We start from the raw sequence: 15,531 nt of genomic DNA, 5'->3' as shown, positions 1-15,531 counted from the left end.
TCTTTACATCTTTACAAACATATTTTAATATATAAAACGATAAGTTCAAGGCAGACCTAAGGAACTGCAAGTGGATTACAACATAAATTGGAAATGGTTTTGGTATGCTATCTTTCTTTCCAGTTAAATCTACATGCGATAACTACATATGTATATCGAAACTTTAAAGAACTTTGTCAAACTCAAAGGTGCTGCTAGAACTTAATGGAATGATGGGTCAGAAGGGATTACAAATACTCGTAGTTTGACTAGGGAAAGCGTTTCTTCAGCAAACTTTCCAGCTTCCGAATGCCCGTCTGGGAGCTGCCATCCGCATTCTTGTCCGCACTGCCCGTGAAACTGCCGACGCTGAAGATGAAGGCCCGCTTGGGTGTGGCGGATGAGGCGGTTGTCGTTGTGATCGTTGTAGAATCACCTGTGGCACTCGAGGCACCTGGCTCGGCATCATCAACAGTTCCTCCCGGATGAGTGTGATCTGTGCTTTGGGTGTCCTCATCGCCGCTGGCGGCTGGCTCAATTAGACCACTAACCGCTGCCGCCGACGCCGTGTGCTTGAAGAGATCTATCAGCTGCAGTTGATCCACTCGCTTGACCGCTTTCATGTCAAGAATCTTCTGATACTCTGCAATGGTTATGTCTGGCAGCAGCTTCAGCACCTGCTGCGTAAAGTGTGCTGGCGGCTGGACTGGAGTCATGACCACCTTAATAATCATTTCGGCCCGCGTCATGTCCTTGACCACCACCTTGGTGTAACTGGTGGGCGCTTTGCGATTCACACTCGACCCGACCGAAGGCAGCTCCAGTAGCGCCGTCTTCAGCGAGTGCGTGTCCAAGAGAAGCTGTTCACAGCCCAAGACATTATTTGAGCCATCCGAAAGGGTGAGCTTGCATCTGTACAGCACATTGATGAACTTCGGAATGAAGGCGGCCACGAAGCGATGGCAGAACTGTGTAAAGTATTTACGTGAGCTGGCTAGCGTGTCCCGGATGGCGGGCACTGTTTGCTTAAAGTTGCTGCAAATGCTGTTGATGAATGCGCTCTGATCTCCCACGTTGTTGATGTGCTGCCATTGCACCTTCGCCATGGCCTGCAGCGAGGTCTCGCATCCAGCCTCCAGATCCTGAACCAGCAGTTGGATGCAGTTGGAAATTATTCTACGGAAAAAAATCATATAATATTAGCATTGCATTCTGTAACGTATAAAGAGAGAGGAGCACTTACCGATGGAATACATCCTTTTCCTCACTCATATCGATCTTGGCGACATAGCCAGCGGTGACTTTCTCCTTCAACTTGTCCTCCAGCTGCTGGACCGTCTCCAGGCAGTACTCGCCAGTTGTCAGGACGCAACAGATTCTCACGAGATCGTCGCGTGAAAATCGTTGCGTATCGCCCTCCTTGAGGAAGTTGTGGAACACCTGGCCAGCAGCCGTGGAGAGGTTTTGCATGTCGCGGGTGAGCAGAGAAACGCTCTTGCCAATGGAACTGCTGGTGGTAGTCGGAACGAGCTTAGGGGTGCTCCCCTCGAGCACCTTTGCGGCGTACTCTCGAAGGTATTTCTTGAAGACCAGAGCCAGGTCGTACATGGGTTGCTCGTTGCTCAGTTGATTGCACTGTACCATGCACTTCTTGTAGAACACGAACAGATCTCCAGAACTGGGGTACACGGTGGTCTTGGCCTCGGCGAACTTGTACGGCTCCCGGGACATCTCCACGAACTTGTCCATTAGCTCGGACAGATTCCGATCGATGCTGCGTATGTAGATATCCAAGTGGGATTTGAAGCACTGTCCGATCTGGTCATGGAACACAGAGATGGCGACAGGCGCATCTACCCCAGAAGGCGGCACCAACACACGCGTCTGCTCCGCGGGCGTGGCTCCAAGAGTAACTCCCGTGAAGCGTTTTGATAGCAGTTGTTCGAAGGCCTGCGTTTTGTTGATGGCAAAGAGTAGCAAACGAACATCGATCTCATTGCTCCGCTTGGCCATTATCTGCGACAGCTGCTCGCGCGTCTGCCGACAGAACTCCACGGTTATGCGCTCTGAAACTTCCCAGTCCAGTGGAAAGACGGGTCCGTACTTGTCCTCAAAGTCTAGCAGGTGCCGCTTGAGCCAGGCATATCGCTTGTCGATTTTGTCCAGCCAGGCTATGTCCTGGTTCTCATGGAATAGGTGCATGTACTCTTCCAGCTGCTGGGCAATGAACCATTTGAGCAACTCCTTCTTCACTTTTGGATCCAGCACGGACATAACCTTGCACGCATCCCCCAGTTGATTCAGTCCCAACCTATACTGCTTCTGGCCCGAAGGCTTGGAGGCAAAAGCCTCCTTGAAGTCCTCCGTGATTTGCTGGGCCAAAGTCACCTGTATTTTGTCTACGCTCTGGGAGAGATTCTGCAAAAAGAGTATGTATGCATGGATGCATAAGGTTCAAAGAGAAATCCATAAGCACTCACCTTGATTTCCTCAATGTCGGAGAACTGCTGGAAATGCTGATTAACCTCTGTGATCGCCTGCAAGGGATTCAGAATCTCCCCGTATGACCGCCGCTCAATCAGCTGGTTAAGGCTCTCGATTCCTCCGACCAGCATATGGAGATGATTCAGCGTAGTAATGGCCGATGTGAGGTTCCGCTTGGCACAGTCCAGCTGCTTGATGTCGCGCGTAATTTCCTTGACCAACTCTTCCGTGCGCTCGGCACGCGTCTTAACGTCGATAATGTGACTGAATAGGGAACTGATCACCTTCTGCGCCTCGCACAAAGCCAGTTGTCCGTCCTGCCCCGTATTGGTCTGCCCGCGCACCACGGATCGAATGTTGTCATCTATCAGAGACACCTCGCACTGCATCTTCTGGATGGTCTCATCGATGCCCACCAGCGATTGCTCGTTGGGGAACAGCTGGTTGATGTAGTCCACGGTGTTGAAGTCGGGTGCATCCATAGGATCCTCCGTTTTTAGGACCTGAAAATCGACCCACAGCATTGCGCTGGTATAAGGTATTTTGCGGCGTTGGCGGTGTCTCACCTTGTCGATGACCTGTTTCACCTCCTTCGAGAAGTGTATCTTGTTGTTGGCCACCATTTTCTCGGTAGTAGCCTCCGTCTCCACAGCCACACCAGCCTCGCTCATTTTAATTCGTACGTTGAACTTTCTTAAATTATGTTTTTTTGTTATGGTTTTTTGTAAGTTGCAATGTGACCGCGGATTTATTTATCATATATCTGGCCCTCAGAAATATACCAAAATATACTGTAAATATACTGACGAATTCAAGTTCTATTTTACATATTCCTCGATTATGATATTCCGTAGAATATTACCAGCAAAATCATAAAATATCTATAAAATATATTATAAAATATTATACAAATATAATATATATAAAACTAGCCATGCCCACATAATTTCCTAAAACAGAGCACATTTTTTGAACCCCTTCTCCTCAACGGAAAAAATTTGGCATTAGGCTGCACCTTAGCATTGGACTAAAGAAACATCTACGCGTCCAAGCCAGCGAGAAGACATTCAAGTGGTCAACTGGCACTGGTTCCTTTATCTTTTGCTCCTTTCTCGATGGACAGCATACAAAATATTAATATTTGCCTAAATTCTAATTTGGAAATATATTTGGAATTTGAATCGCTACATTCACGTTTTCATTTGATTTTGATCAGGATGATTCCAACTAGTCGCCGCTGTGGCTTCGTGTGGTGTATAAGTCGCGTCCGTCCACGAAGCAATCCTTTCCGCAATCAACAAGGAATCTGGATAAACTATAAAGTGATAGAAACAAAAATGGAAGGAGCAAAGCACTAACATTTGAAACAGTAACATTTTTATATAAATAATAATAAATTAATTTAAAGCTGGTAGCTGGGTAACTTCTGTTGGAGCTATTTTCTCTATTTCCGTGGGAGTTATTAATTTTAGTGGTAATGATGCCCCGTTAATATTTATGGGAATATGGGAATTGTTCAAAGCCTTAACGCTCTGCTTAATTGACTTTTCTTCATATCGTTTCTTATCAACCAGGCCGAAAATGACTCTTGCAGTTCCAATACAAAGTTGCGCTGGAAGTTACGAAGACCACTGTCAGTGGAGCTATATTCCATAAAGTGGCCAGAAATGGTGACACTGCGCACGTGAGAAGTGGACATCAGGACATTTAGCTTGGCCCCTGGGGGATGGGTTTCCATCATTGGCAAGCGACCCAGGGCATGGACCACACACCAACCAGCAACTTTGTCGAGCGAGCAAAAGAAGATTGTGGGGGCTTACACCTTCAGAGTGTGTTCGGGTAAGCCCTCAACCACGCGTATCTGGATATTCTGGTCGAGATTTTGAAGCCGTTCGACAGTCTGGATCCTCACGATCCTGGGAGAGTTGGTCCTGCACCGATCTGGCCCTATTTACCTGATATATAGCTTTCCGAAGAGTTGGATTTTGCATTTCATTAATATACTGGCTTTTCCGTAGGCCATATTTCTGCTCTCCGTCAGCCGATCAGAGTGCGGCATGTCTTTTCGTGATCGGGAGAGTCCTGACAATCGATTGCCATCGGAAAAAGGGACATCCATTTTTCCACGATTTTTGCAAGAAAACATGATGGTTAGTTACATCATTAAATTTGCAAAAAATCGGCCCCATATTCAAGGTCGAGATTTTGAAGCCGTTCGTCTGGATCCTCACGATCCTGGGAGAGTTGGTCCTGCACCGATCTGGCCCTATTTGTCTAAGATATAGCCTTCCGAAGATTTGCATATCATTAAAATTACTTTATTTAACTCTTCCTTTTATCTTGGCAGGTCGCAACCTCGGGTGGCTAGTAATACTTCTTGCGTGTCGTGATCACCGATTAGCCCTCCACTGTTTACCAGGGGTATCACCCTTTTGGCCTTCCGGTTCATATGACGATGACGGCTGTCCACTCCAGAAGCCTGACGCCGGACACTACGCCGTACGCCTCACGGGACATGATTCCTGACGCGCGAGGCTGTGTCCTTTGGCTCCAGCAGGACAGAAGCGCACCCCTTGCAAGACTCTAGCCAAACAAGCCATCGCCATCCTTCGACCTGTCCATCGAAAACAAGACTTTGACTATGCATCGAACGGATGGGCTATTCGGGCTACTAGAATCTAGAAAGATATCCTAGTTGTTAGGTTTAAGGATATACGCGTCTATATATTTAGATAGTAGATACAAATGTTTTCCAATTGTTTATTTATTTATACTAAGTTAAGTTATGATGAATAAAACTATTGAAAAATCATCCTTGCTGTATCCTGTTTCGGGGAAAATATGGCGGGGAATATAGGGAACAAAAGAGCAGAGAAAATTTAATATTTTTTATTGGGGTACATGTCCTTGATCCTTGAGAAGGACTCTATTTAATCAGGGACATTTTTTCGATCATAGGAAGCCATGGCAGGGTCCATCCCGATCGGGCCGCACAAAAAGAGAAAAGAAAGTATATTTTTCTGTAGAAAATATCCTTGATCTTTCGTCCTTGACAAGGAAGCTATTCTGAACACAGGAAGCCGTTGCACGTCCCGATCGGGCCAAAAATATTGGAAAAACAACAAATGTTGTTGTCAATTGTACAATTGTTGTGCAATAACAAATTTAAACTTGCGGCCGCTCAAATGTCCAAAATCGAGAATATGAAAACTGGGATACCAGGCAAACAGAAATCAACAGAAGGTCGCTTATTTTTAAAAAAATTTTTGATTTAATTTTTATTAACATGTTTTTCAAACCCCAAAAGTATGCCACAACATTTTTTTTCAATCGCTAAAGTTGCTTGCTGCTGATTTCTGTTCGCCTGGTATTCCAGTTTTGAAATTCTCGTTCGTGGCCACTTGAGCGATCGCCTGTTGAGGTTATTGTTGTACAACAACAAAAATTTGTTGTACAACAATTGACAACAACAACTTTTGTTGTTTTCTCCGTTATTGGTTGGGCGTGAGACGGCTTCCTGAGATCGAAAAAATGTCCCTGATTCGATGGAGTCCTTATCAGGGACCAAGGACCAAGGATATTTTCGCCAGATACATATATCTGGTTTTCTCCCAGAATTGTTGCCCGATCAGGACATGCGACGGCTTCCTGTGCTCTAAAAAATGTCCCTGATTTAATGGAGTCCTTCTCAAGGATCAAGGATATGTACCCCAATAAAAAATATTAAATTTTCTCTGCTCTTTTGTTCCCTATATTCCCCGCCATATTTTCCCCGAAACAGGATACAGCAAGGATGATTTTTCAATAGTTTTATTCATCATAACTTAACTTAGTATAAATAAATAAACAATTGGAAAACATTTGTATCTACTATCTAAATATATAGACGCGTATATCCTTAAACCTAACAACTAGGATATCTTTCTAGATTCTAGTAGCCCGAATAGCCCATCCGTTCGATGCATAGTCAAAGTCTTGTTTTCGATGGACAGGTCGAAGGATGGCGATGGCTTGTTTGGCTAGAGTCTTGCAAGGGGTGCGCTTCTGTCCTGCTGGAGCCAAAGGACACAGCCTCGCGCGTCAGGAAGCATGTCCCGTGAGGCGTACGGCGTAGTGTCCGGCGTCAGGCTTCTGGAGTGGACAGCCGTCATCGTCATATGAACCGGAAGGCCAAAAGGGTGATACCCCTGGTAAACAGTGGAGGGCTAATCGGTGATCACGACACGCAAGAAGTATTACTAGCCACCCGAGGTTGCGACCTGCCAAGATAAAAGGAAGAGTTAAATAAAGTAATTTTAATGATATGCAAATCTTCGGAAGGCTATATCTTAGACAAATAGGGCCAGATCGGTGCAGGACCAACTCTCCCAGGATCGTGAGGATCCAGACTGTCGAACGGCATCAAAATCTCGACTATGAAAATGAGGCCGATTTTTGGCAAATTTAATGATGTAACTAACCATCATGATTTCTTGCAAAAATCGTGGAAAAATGGATGTCCCTTTTTCCGATGGCAATCGGAATTTCAATCGGATTGTCAGGACTCTCCCGATTACGAAATGACAATTCCGCTGTCGATCACAGCTGCAGCGGACGGAACGCCACATTGTCAACTCAGCAACACATGAGCGGCATCATGGCTATGGTCCGCAGCAGGAAAGCCAATGCCTGCCACAGTCCAACCAGGCATTTCCCGAGACCACCCGAGAAGCTACGGCGGAATCATCCGCGGAGGGGGTACGACGGCAAGCGGACTGGAAAAGCGGAGAAAACAGCGTGGGACTCAAGGAAGATGGCCATGGCAGTGTCCGGACCAGGTTGGTCCAATTACCGCTGATACAAAGTCCAGAGCTTGTAGCTAGCCACTAGCTTGTCCAGGTTGGCTGCAACACTGCTGGGTGGCTATTTAGCTCAATCTCTTTTTTAATTGACATCTACTTATGGTTGATTAGTTTAATTTATGAATATGAGTAAAACATGACTTCTATCACTGCGAAAAGAGCGAATTGCTTCCTGGTCCCGTACTCGAACCAGCCATCGAAGCGCTCAGCATAGAAGTATCACGCTGGGAGGCTGTGGCCGTTCGCTGGTAGCGCGCTATGTGATCGAGGGAGTAGGGCAAAATGGGACGCACGCTGTGTATTTCCAGGAGCGTCAGGTTATCCAGCTTGGCGTATGTGCCTTCGCCCTTGATGAAGGCATCGATGGAGGTGCGCAGCTTCGACTCGCGAATGTCAAATATATCCTTGATGACAGTGCGTAGCTCCTCACAGCGAGGCACATCATCCGGTGCGGTGCTCATGACCAATTGGGCCACAACCATGTAATGCTCGGACGGCATTTTGGTAAAGAATCTGTTGGGGCCAGACTATAGAAAGAGCTTTCTGTACCGATATGAAATGTAACTTACTTGGAGCGTTTCTCCTCTTCTTTGATCTCCTCGAGTATGTCCATGTCCATCCATTCGGGCGGCACTATGCGGCACTTTTGTTGTTTTCTTAAATGCGTTGCCATCCACAGGGGTACGAACACAGGGAAGCCGGCTCGGAACGGGCCCACCGAGCCATAGATAAGGTGCAGCGGCTCGTTGGAGAAGTTGGGAATTATGCTTATCATGCACTTTTCCCCAATAAACTCAATAATGGCCGGATCCATGGCTGGTTGGCTCTTTTGTTGTGGATATAAGCAATTCAATTTGATTGGTATGGGCACACTTTTGAAAATACGTTCACACTTAGAGAATGGAATTTCTGTCTATCGAAAAGATCGATATGAAAAGTGCTAGGAGAGCAGGCTTTCAGCCCTGGTAAATATTCGGCCGTTACAAGTTCCAAACAAGCGTTATACGCGCAGCGCACCTTTGCTTACATCACGAAAATCAGGGCCCGACGTAGCTTTTGTCGTCTCAAACTATTGACGCATGTGGCAATTACGGCTACAACTATCAAAATGTGCAAGCGTAATGCATCGACCGTTGGCCAGAGGTTATCAGTTATGGACCGCCCGAAGCGCAGCTGCATCGAGCACACCTTACCTTACAAATCTGACTAATTTGTGCTCTTGATTTGAAGTGCAAATTTGTTATTGCAGATTCGGATTCTGATTCCAGCAACTATTGCCAGCCGCCAGCCACCAGCCACCAATCACGTAAAACGCAAGCTGAGCGTCGTGATAAGCGCATGAATACCAAACATGATCAAGTGATCAAGTTCAGCAGAGTTTTCCACTTAGTATAATCCAGCCAAAACAAATCCCCTTTGCATCACTCCGCCTGCAACCTGCAATTAACAAATCAGAATAAGAATCTTGTAAAGTGCATTAGATAAACAGAATGCAGACGCAGACAGCGGACAATATCTTATCAGTGGGATAGCAAATAACAATCGTCTCAACCAGGTGGGGAGGAAATGACGGTCAATACAAGGTTAGTTCTGTGGGATCGCCGAAATGATTTAAGATCCAGGTATCGCACGGCACTGTACTCTGTTTCTGACTTCGCAGACTGCAGACTGAAGACTGCAGACTGCGGGGAACTACAAACATAAACGAAACCCGAAAATAGAAATATAAATATTCTATGTACTTTTCGGATGTTCTTTAGAGAGCATCCAAACTAAAGCTTGTTTACGCTTCGATTTGTTGACTTATCGCTAGGAAAGGCAATATTGCCACCGCCATCGATCTCTGGGCAGATAGGGATGGGAAGGCGGCGGGCGGCTGCTGTTGCCGTGAAACATTCTCCGGCTGATAATACCAGGCGCGGCCAGTTAATTCTAGAAAAACTAGCACGGATTTGCCTGCCGGCAAACTGCGGCTCCGAAACCCCAATATAACATATTAAAACCACGATCGTAGACCCTTGAGGGATCCTGTCACAACCCAGGATGCAAGTGGATCAAAAGAGAGACTTTGGATTGGTTCTTACTTGATTCTTTTCTCTGGCCATAGCCAGGCGAGCCAGCGAGTGGAATTAGCAGACTCTGGCACGTTTCACACACTCGTAATCAGTTGGCTATACTAATAGACTAGAACGCTGGACTATTTTCTGATAAGCCATAAGATGAGATGAGAGGAGAGGGCTGTGGGCTCTAGGTTCTGGTCTCTGAGTGGACGTGGACTGTGGAACCCAAGTGGGAGGTGGAGAGGTGGGGTGGGCTCGATGCGCATCAATTTTTAGCAGAAAAGTGCGACTTGAGCGAGTAGTTGGCTTAGTACTTGTCTATTTTTGGCAGGGTACGGAGCTGCTTCTGGCTCCCGCGAGAAAACTATATCTCAACGCTGCTAGGAAAACTGGAAACAGTTTTTCCAAAGTCTCCAACACAGAGTAGGTTCATCCGTAAGCGAATTGCACTGGACAGATAAGGCGAAAGCCCTCGGCAGTTGCTCTTCAATTTCAATCAGCATTCGAAAACGTTTTCGGCTCCTGGTCGTGCGCTCTTGTCTCGACCGTCTATATAAGTATAGGCGATAGAAGAGGCTCACTGATAGATCGTCAACGTCCCAGGTCCAGTCAGTGCAGTTCATAAGGTCCAACAGGCAGGTGTTTATTCTCCACATTCCCATACCATCCCCGGCTGTTATAAAAAGCGATCTCACAACCAATTTAGTCACAAATTATGTGCTAATTTTGGCCCTTTGCATCCTCGAGCAGTTTCTATCAACGTTCCACCAACACATTCTAAATCGATCGTAGAGCATCTTGAGCTGATTCTCAGCGGAACGGAACAAAATGCCCGACACGGAGATCATTGTGACCAACGCCGGCGAGCCCTCAACCAAGGCCAGCTTGATCGTTGTCTCGAATCGCCTCCCCTTTGTGCTGGTTCGTAATGCCAAAACTCAGGAGCTGGAACGTAGGGCCAGGTGAGTGATATCTGATATATCCTTGTAAATCAACGACTATTCAAGTGACTATAAGATGAAAGTATCTGAGTTAAAATTGTGTTAAATATAGTTAATTTCCTTTACGTAATCGGACAGAGGCTGAATATTCGTTGTATGAGAATATCGACTAAACTGTTCAAAAAGTTTAGAAATTATTAACTAGCCCTAAAGGTGGACTTGCTCTGATCCAATCCAATCCAAGTGGATTCCACAATTTGAACGCTGCAATAAGGACAAGCAAATATTTAGTTCGGATTGCACCCATACAAAGAAAACCGATTAATTATATTCAATAGAAAATAATACGAATAATTCACAAGTTCCATAGTTTTTCTTGTCAATATTGAAGAGGTCGACTTGCAAAGTTTTGTCAAGGCAAACTTCGTCGCACTCCAAAAAGACTCCAAGTAACCCAATTCAGATCGCAGGCCTATAATTTGCATTGAAGATAAGCAACCTGGCCGCCACCCAATCCCAATCCCCGATAGGGAAATCAACCTAACTACCTATGCTTCAGTTCATCTACGAGTAGCAGTTGAGGTTGTTTCGACACGCATGCCTTATAGGTTGTCAACCTTATCAGCGGAGAATACGAACACACACAGGGATGGATGGAAGCGAAGGGAATTGAACTGAACTACAGCCAGACGGGACCAGAGCCCAAACCCATGGAAGCATATGAAATTAGAAAACAAATTCAATACGAATGGCGGGCGACGACGACGACTCGCCTTATCAGCGAGGTCTATTACGCGTTTTTGACCCTTCTAGAGTCTCTGAAAGGGGTCAATACTAGTCAGTCGGAGGGGCATTATATCAAGGCATATGTTGGGAACGGAAGGCGAGAATTGAACCTGACACTGAAAAAAGTTCGTCACGTGTATGAAATGGGGGCTGGAGACGGCGAAGCAACAGCTCCCCGACCTATGCCAGGAACGAAGTTACAGCCGTAGTCGGTCTTGAGGTCTAAGCATTCGATTGTCTCGAGGGCAGTCCGGATCCAGAGACCCGTAGCTTGTTTACAATTGCCGTTTGAGGCGCTGATTTTATGAGCTGGCTCCTTATCAGCGATCTGGTGTCGTGCACTCTGCATAAAATGGGCGGGATATTTACAATCACATCGACGTAGGCGCGAGTCTGTATGCGAGTATGTGGCACACCTTATAACGTTCGCTTCTGTTCTGCTCTGTGCTTATTTCAGTGCCGGTGGCCTCGTCACTGCCGTCTGTCCCGTGGTTATCAAAGGCAAGGGTCTCTGGGTGGGCTGGTCCGGCATCCATCTTGAGGACCCCAACGAGGCTATACCCGAGTCGAATCCGAACGATCAGACCCCCACCGCCGGCCTCAAGTCTGACCAAGTCGTCTCGGTGAACATCGACGCGAAGATTTTCGACAGCTACTACAATGGATGCTGCAACAAGATGTTCTGGCCGCTGTTCCACTCGATGCCCGGGCGTGCGAACTTCGGAGGGGTGCACTGGGCCGACTATGTGACGGTGAACAAGCACTTTGCAGTCCGCACCATCGAGGCCCTGGAGAAGTGCCTGGCCAATAATCGGGGCAGCGAGAAGAGTCCGCCGATTGTGTGGATTCACGACTACCACCTGATGCTAGCCGCCAACTGGGTGCGCGAGCATGCCGAGGAGAAGAACCTGCCTTGTCGTCTGGCCTTCTTCCTGCACATCCCGTTCCCACCATGGGATATCTTCCGCCTGCTGCCCTGGTCCGATGAAATCCTACAGGTGCGCCTCCCTATCTTCCGCCCCATTCTTATCCATAAATCCGTCCTTTATCGTTTCTTCGTTTTTTAGGGTATGCTCGGCTGCGATTTGGTCGGGTTCCACATACAGGACTACTGTCTAAACTTTGTGGACTGCTGTCAGCGTAGTCTGGGTTGTCGCGTCGACCGGAATAACCTGCTGGTGGAGCACGGTGGGCGCACAGTGCGCATCCGACCACTGCCCATTGGAATTCCGTACGAGCGGTTCGTGAACTTGGCGCAGAACGCACCCAAGGTGCTGAAGACCTCGAAGCAACAGATCATCCTGGGTGTGGATCGACTGGATTACACCAAAGGCCTGGTGCATCGTTTGATGGCTTTTGAGGCGCTGCTCCTGAAGTATCCGCAGCACAAGGAGAAGGTGAGCCTGCTCCAGATCTCGGTTCCCTCGCGCACAGACGTCAAGGAGTACCGCGAGCTGAAGGAGGAGGTCGATCAGCTGGTCGGCCGCATCAACGGTCGCTTCACCACTGCCAACTGGGCACCCATCCGCTACATCTACGACTATGTGAGCCAGGACGAGCTGGCCGCCCTCTATCGTGATGCGGCCGTGTGCCTGGTGACACCTCTACGTGATGGCATGAATCTGGTGGCCAAAGAGTTCGTTGCCTGCCAGATCAATGATATTCCAGGAGTCCTCGTAATTTCGCCCTTCGCCGGGGCAGGAGAGATGATGCACGAGGCACTGCTCTGCAATCCGTACGAGGTAAACGAGGCCGCCGAGGTCATCCATCGTGCCCTCACCATGCCAGACGACGAGCGCGCCCTGCGTATGGCACGTCTGAGACGTCGCGAGGCGGAGTGTGATGTCAGCCACTGGATGCGTTGCTTCCTCAAGGCCGTAGGCGCTTTGGAGATGGATGATGTGGGAACCACCACCATGCAGCCTGTCTCTGTGGATGACTTCGACGACTACTTATTGAAGTGAGTCGAATGTGACAGGGTTAAAGAATCCTCTATCCAACTAATCCGTTAATCAATTAGATACATCGGGTACAATCACAAGCTAGCACTGCTGCTGGACTACGACGGCACCTTGGCGCCGATTGCTCCGCATCCGGATCTAGCCACGCTTTCGCCAGAGATCAAGAATGTCCTTTACAAGCTGTCCAACCACTCCGACGTCTATGTGGCCGTCATCTCAGGCCGCAATGTGGACAATGTAAAGAAAATGGTCGGCATCGAAGGCATTACATATGCCGGCAACCATGGTCTCGAAATTCTCCATCCAGACGGCAGCAAGTTTGTCCATCCCATGCCCATGGAGTATGAGAAGAAGGTCAGTGATCTTCTAAAGGCTCTCCAGGATTCGGTGTGCAAGGACGGCGCCTGGGTGGAGAACAAGGGGGCACTGCTCACATTCCACTACCGGGAGACGCCCAATCATTTGCGCGGGGACATGGTGGATAAGGCGCGCTCTCTCATGGAGAAGTACGGCTTTCGGGCAACGGAGGCGCATTGTGCCCTGGAGGCTCGTCCTCCCGTTCAGTGGAACAAGGGTCGCGCCTCCATTTACATTCTGCGCACATCCTTCGGTGTGGACTGGAACGAGCGTATTAAGATTATCTATGTGGGTGATGATCTTACCGATGAGGATGCCATGGTGGTACGTACAGAGAGCCAGCAACGCCCCACTCTGGGAAATCAGCTTAAAAAATAATCCAATCCTTTAATCCAATAATAGGCACTCAAAGGAATGGCGAGAACTTTCCGAATAACCTCGTCGGACATAGTCAAGACCGCAGCCGATCATCGCCTGCCCTCGACGGATTCCGTGTACACGCTCCTCAAATGGGTGGAGCGACACTTTATGGGTCGGAAGGCGCGGGCCAATTCGTTAACCTACAGGCCGACCAAGGGCGATGGCGTGCAGATGCAGATGTCGCTGGAGGTGGCTTCGACGGCGAACAATCTGGACGTGTAGTCTCATATATACTCGTGCATACTCGGATATAAATATGTGTGCCCTCATAGCTCTGATAACTTGTAAGATTTTAAGAATAAACAAACAAAAATTGTAGCTTAAACAAATTTACAATTGATTTGGGGTTTCATTTTCTTTGTTTTTGTTACTCTATGGAACGTTCACTGTTTTTCTTTCCGGTTGATTTAAACACTAAGCGGTGCATTAGAAATTGACCTAATTATGGGACAAGACTAGCCACGATATGATAAAGAAGAACAAGAATATTGGATAGACTGCGAGCGGTTTGCGATGCGGAGGCTGACTCTGGCCCAGGAATATAAACGAAGCTGCAATGGAAGTCAACGGCAGATTAGTCAGACAGTCTATAGGGTAGCTAGAGTTCAACTCACCGTACGTTGCCCAGGCAAAGCCCATGGTGGTGGTGACAAAGCGCAGAAAAAAGAGCAGCCGTGTCTGTGTGGAAAGCAGGATGATGCGGCAAACAATCAGGGAAATGGCCACGGGCGTCAGACAATAGCCCAAGACGCAAACGGACTGGAAGAATGAGCTGCACATGCAAAAATATGTCAAATAATCATTCTATGGAATTGTTGAGTAAATAATACACACATATTGCCACCTAGAAGCTTGGAGTTGAGTGTAACGATGGCAGCTCCTATCCACACAATGACAAAGACCTGTGCAAATTCGGGGCCATTATCGGACATGCTGTCGGCGGAAGAGGAGCCCTGCAGTATGGTGGCCATAAAGGTGCACAGCACCAACGGACCCCACAAATCCCCTGAAACGTCAACGAAAGGTTATGAGTAAACTGCTTACGACTGCACTTCCTGGTAACGAGCACACTGCGATGACGTACAATCACGCAACAGACTTGACTTCTCCTTCGGGTAGAGAACATGGTAGAATTTTACGCCAACGGCTCGTATATCCCTGAGCACTGTCTCCTTGATGGGCTCATCCAATGTGTTGTAGTCCGGCACTCCATTCTGCGATGTTGTCGTTGTGGTTCGTTTGCCTGGTATGGACATGTCTCCCTCCAAAGAGGGCGACGGCGACGTGTTTACATCTTCGAACATCTGTGAAATCATCTCAAATAAGTTAGGGTCCAATTTTTTGACACTGTCCGTACTCACATCCAACTTGGCATCCATTCCAATCGTATTATTTTTGATAAATTAAATTACGTTAATATTAATATATTGTAAACAGTGTGACCGCGGGCTTATCGCCAAAATATACCGTCCGACACTCATAAATATACCGTTTCATTTTAAAAATATACCGTAAACATACTGACGAATTCAAGTTATATTTTACATATTCCTCTATTTTGATATTCCGTGGAATATTACCAGCTAGATATCACATTTAGCCATGCCCACGTAATTTTGTCCAATTGATGAATCAATTTTTGACCTAACTGACTTATTTAAAATACTTACTTTTATAGGATCTTGTATAAAACAAGGTTTTA

The 15,531-nt window shown here is 47.3% G+C and overlaps 4 protein-coding genes across 5 annotated transcripts; 1 reads left to right on the top strand and 3 right to left on the bottom strand.

Annotated features, from left to right (window-relative positions):
- Positions 1-2: 2 nt before the first annotated feature.
- On the bottom strand, positions 3-3,209 carry LOC108162828 (vacuolar protein sorting-associated protein 53 homolog). The gene is made up of 4 exons (XM_017297757.2): positions 3,030-3,209; positions 2,460-2,966; positions 1,223-2,397; positions 3-1,155 (listed from the first exon to the last, which is right to left on the bottom strand). The coding sequence occupies exons 1-4, from the start codon at positions 3,132-3,134 to the stop codon at positions 249-251; spliced, it is 2,694 nt and encodes an 897-aa protein (XP_017153246.1). The 5' UTR covers positions 3,135-3,209; the 3' UTR covers positions 3-248.
- Positions 3,210-7,366: 4,157 nt separating this feature from the next.
- Positions 7,367-8,118, bottom strand: LOC108163398 (probable DNA replication complex GINS protein PSF2). The gene is made up of 2 exons (XM_017298660.1): positions 7,874-8,118; positions 7,367-7,817 (listed from the first exon to the last, which is right to left on the bottom strand). The coding sequence occupies exons 1-2, from the start codon at positions 8,116-8,118 to the stop codon at positions 7,451-7,453; spliced, it is 612 nt and encodes a 203-aa protein (XP_017154149.1). The 3' UTR covers positions 7,367-7,450.
- Positions 8,119-9,693: 1,575 nt separating this feature from the next.
- LOC108163396 (alpha,alpha-trehalose-phosphate synthase [UDP-forming]) lies at positions 9,694-14,154 on the top strand. Of its 2 annotated transcripts, XM_017298658.2 has the most exons (6): positions 9,694-9,999; positions 10,157-10,326; positions 11,549-12,089; positions 12,159-13,051; positions 13,112-13,733; positions 13,812-14,154. In XM_017298658.2, the coding sequence occupies exons 2-6, from the start codon at positions 10,193-10,195 to the stop codon at positions 14,049-14,051; spliced, it is 2,430 nt and encodes an 809-aa protein (XP_017154147.1). In that variant the 5' UTR covers positions 9,694-9,999; positions 10,157-10,192; the 3' UTR covers positions 14,052-14,154. The 2 variants fall into 2 exon arrangements, with proteins under 2 accessions (XP_017154147.1, XP_033249616.1); XM_033393725.1 differs by having other exon boundaries at positions 9,694-10,326.
- On the bottom strand, positions 14,143-15,300 carry LOC108163397 (protein YIPF6). Its single transcript, XM_017298659.2, has 5 exons — positions 15,191-15,300; positions 14,914-15,133; positions 14,664-14,835; positions 14,444-14,601; positions 14,143-14,380 (listed from the first exon to the last, which is right to left on the bottom strand). Exons 1-5 carry the CDS (start codon positions 15,206-15,208, stop codon positions 14,268-14,270), a joined length of 681 nt encoding a protein of 226 aa, XP_017154148.1. The 5' UTR covers positions 15,209-15,300; the 3' UTR covers positions 14,143-14,267.
- Positions 15,301-15,531: the final 231 nt, after the last annotated feature.

This window comes from Drosophila miranda, chromosome 4 (assembly GCF_003369915.1).
Source record: "Drosophila miranda strain MSH22 chromosome 4, D.miranda_PacBio2.1, whole genome shotgun sequence".
Classification (NCBI taxonomy): Eukaryota; Metazoa; Arthropoda; class Insecta; order Diptera; family Drosophilidae; genus Drosophila; species Drosophila miranda.
The sequence above is the reverse complement of the archived record's forward strand: the minus strand, read 5'-3'. Positions and strand labels throughout refer to the sequence as shown.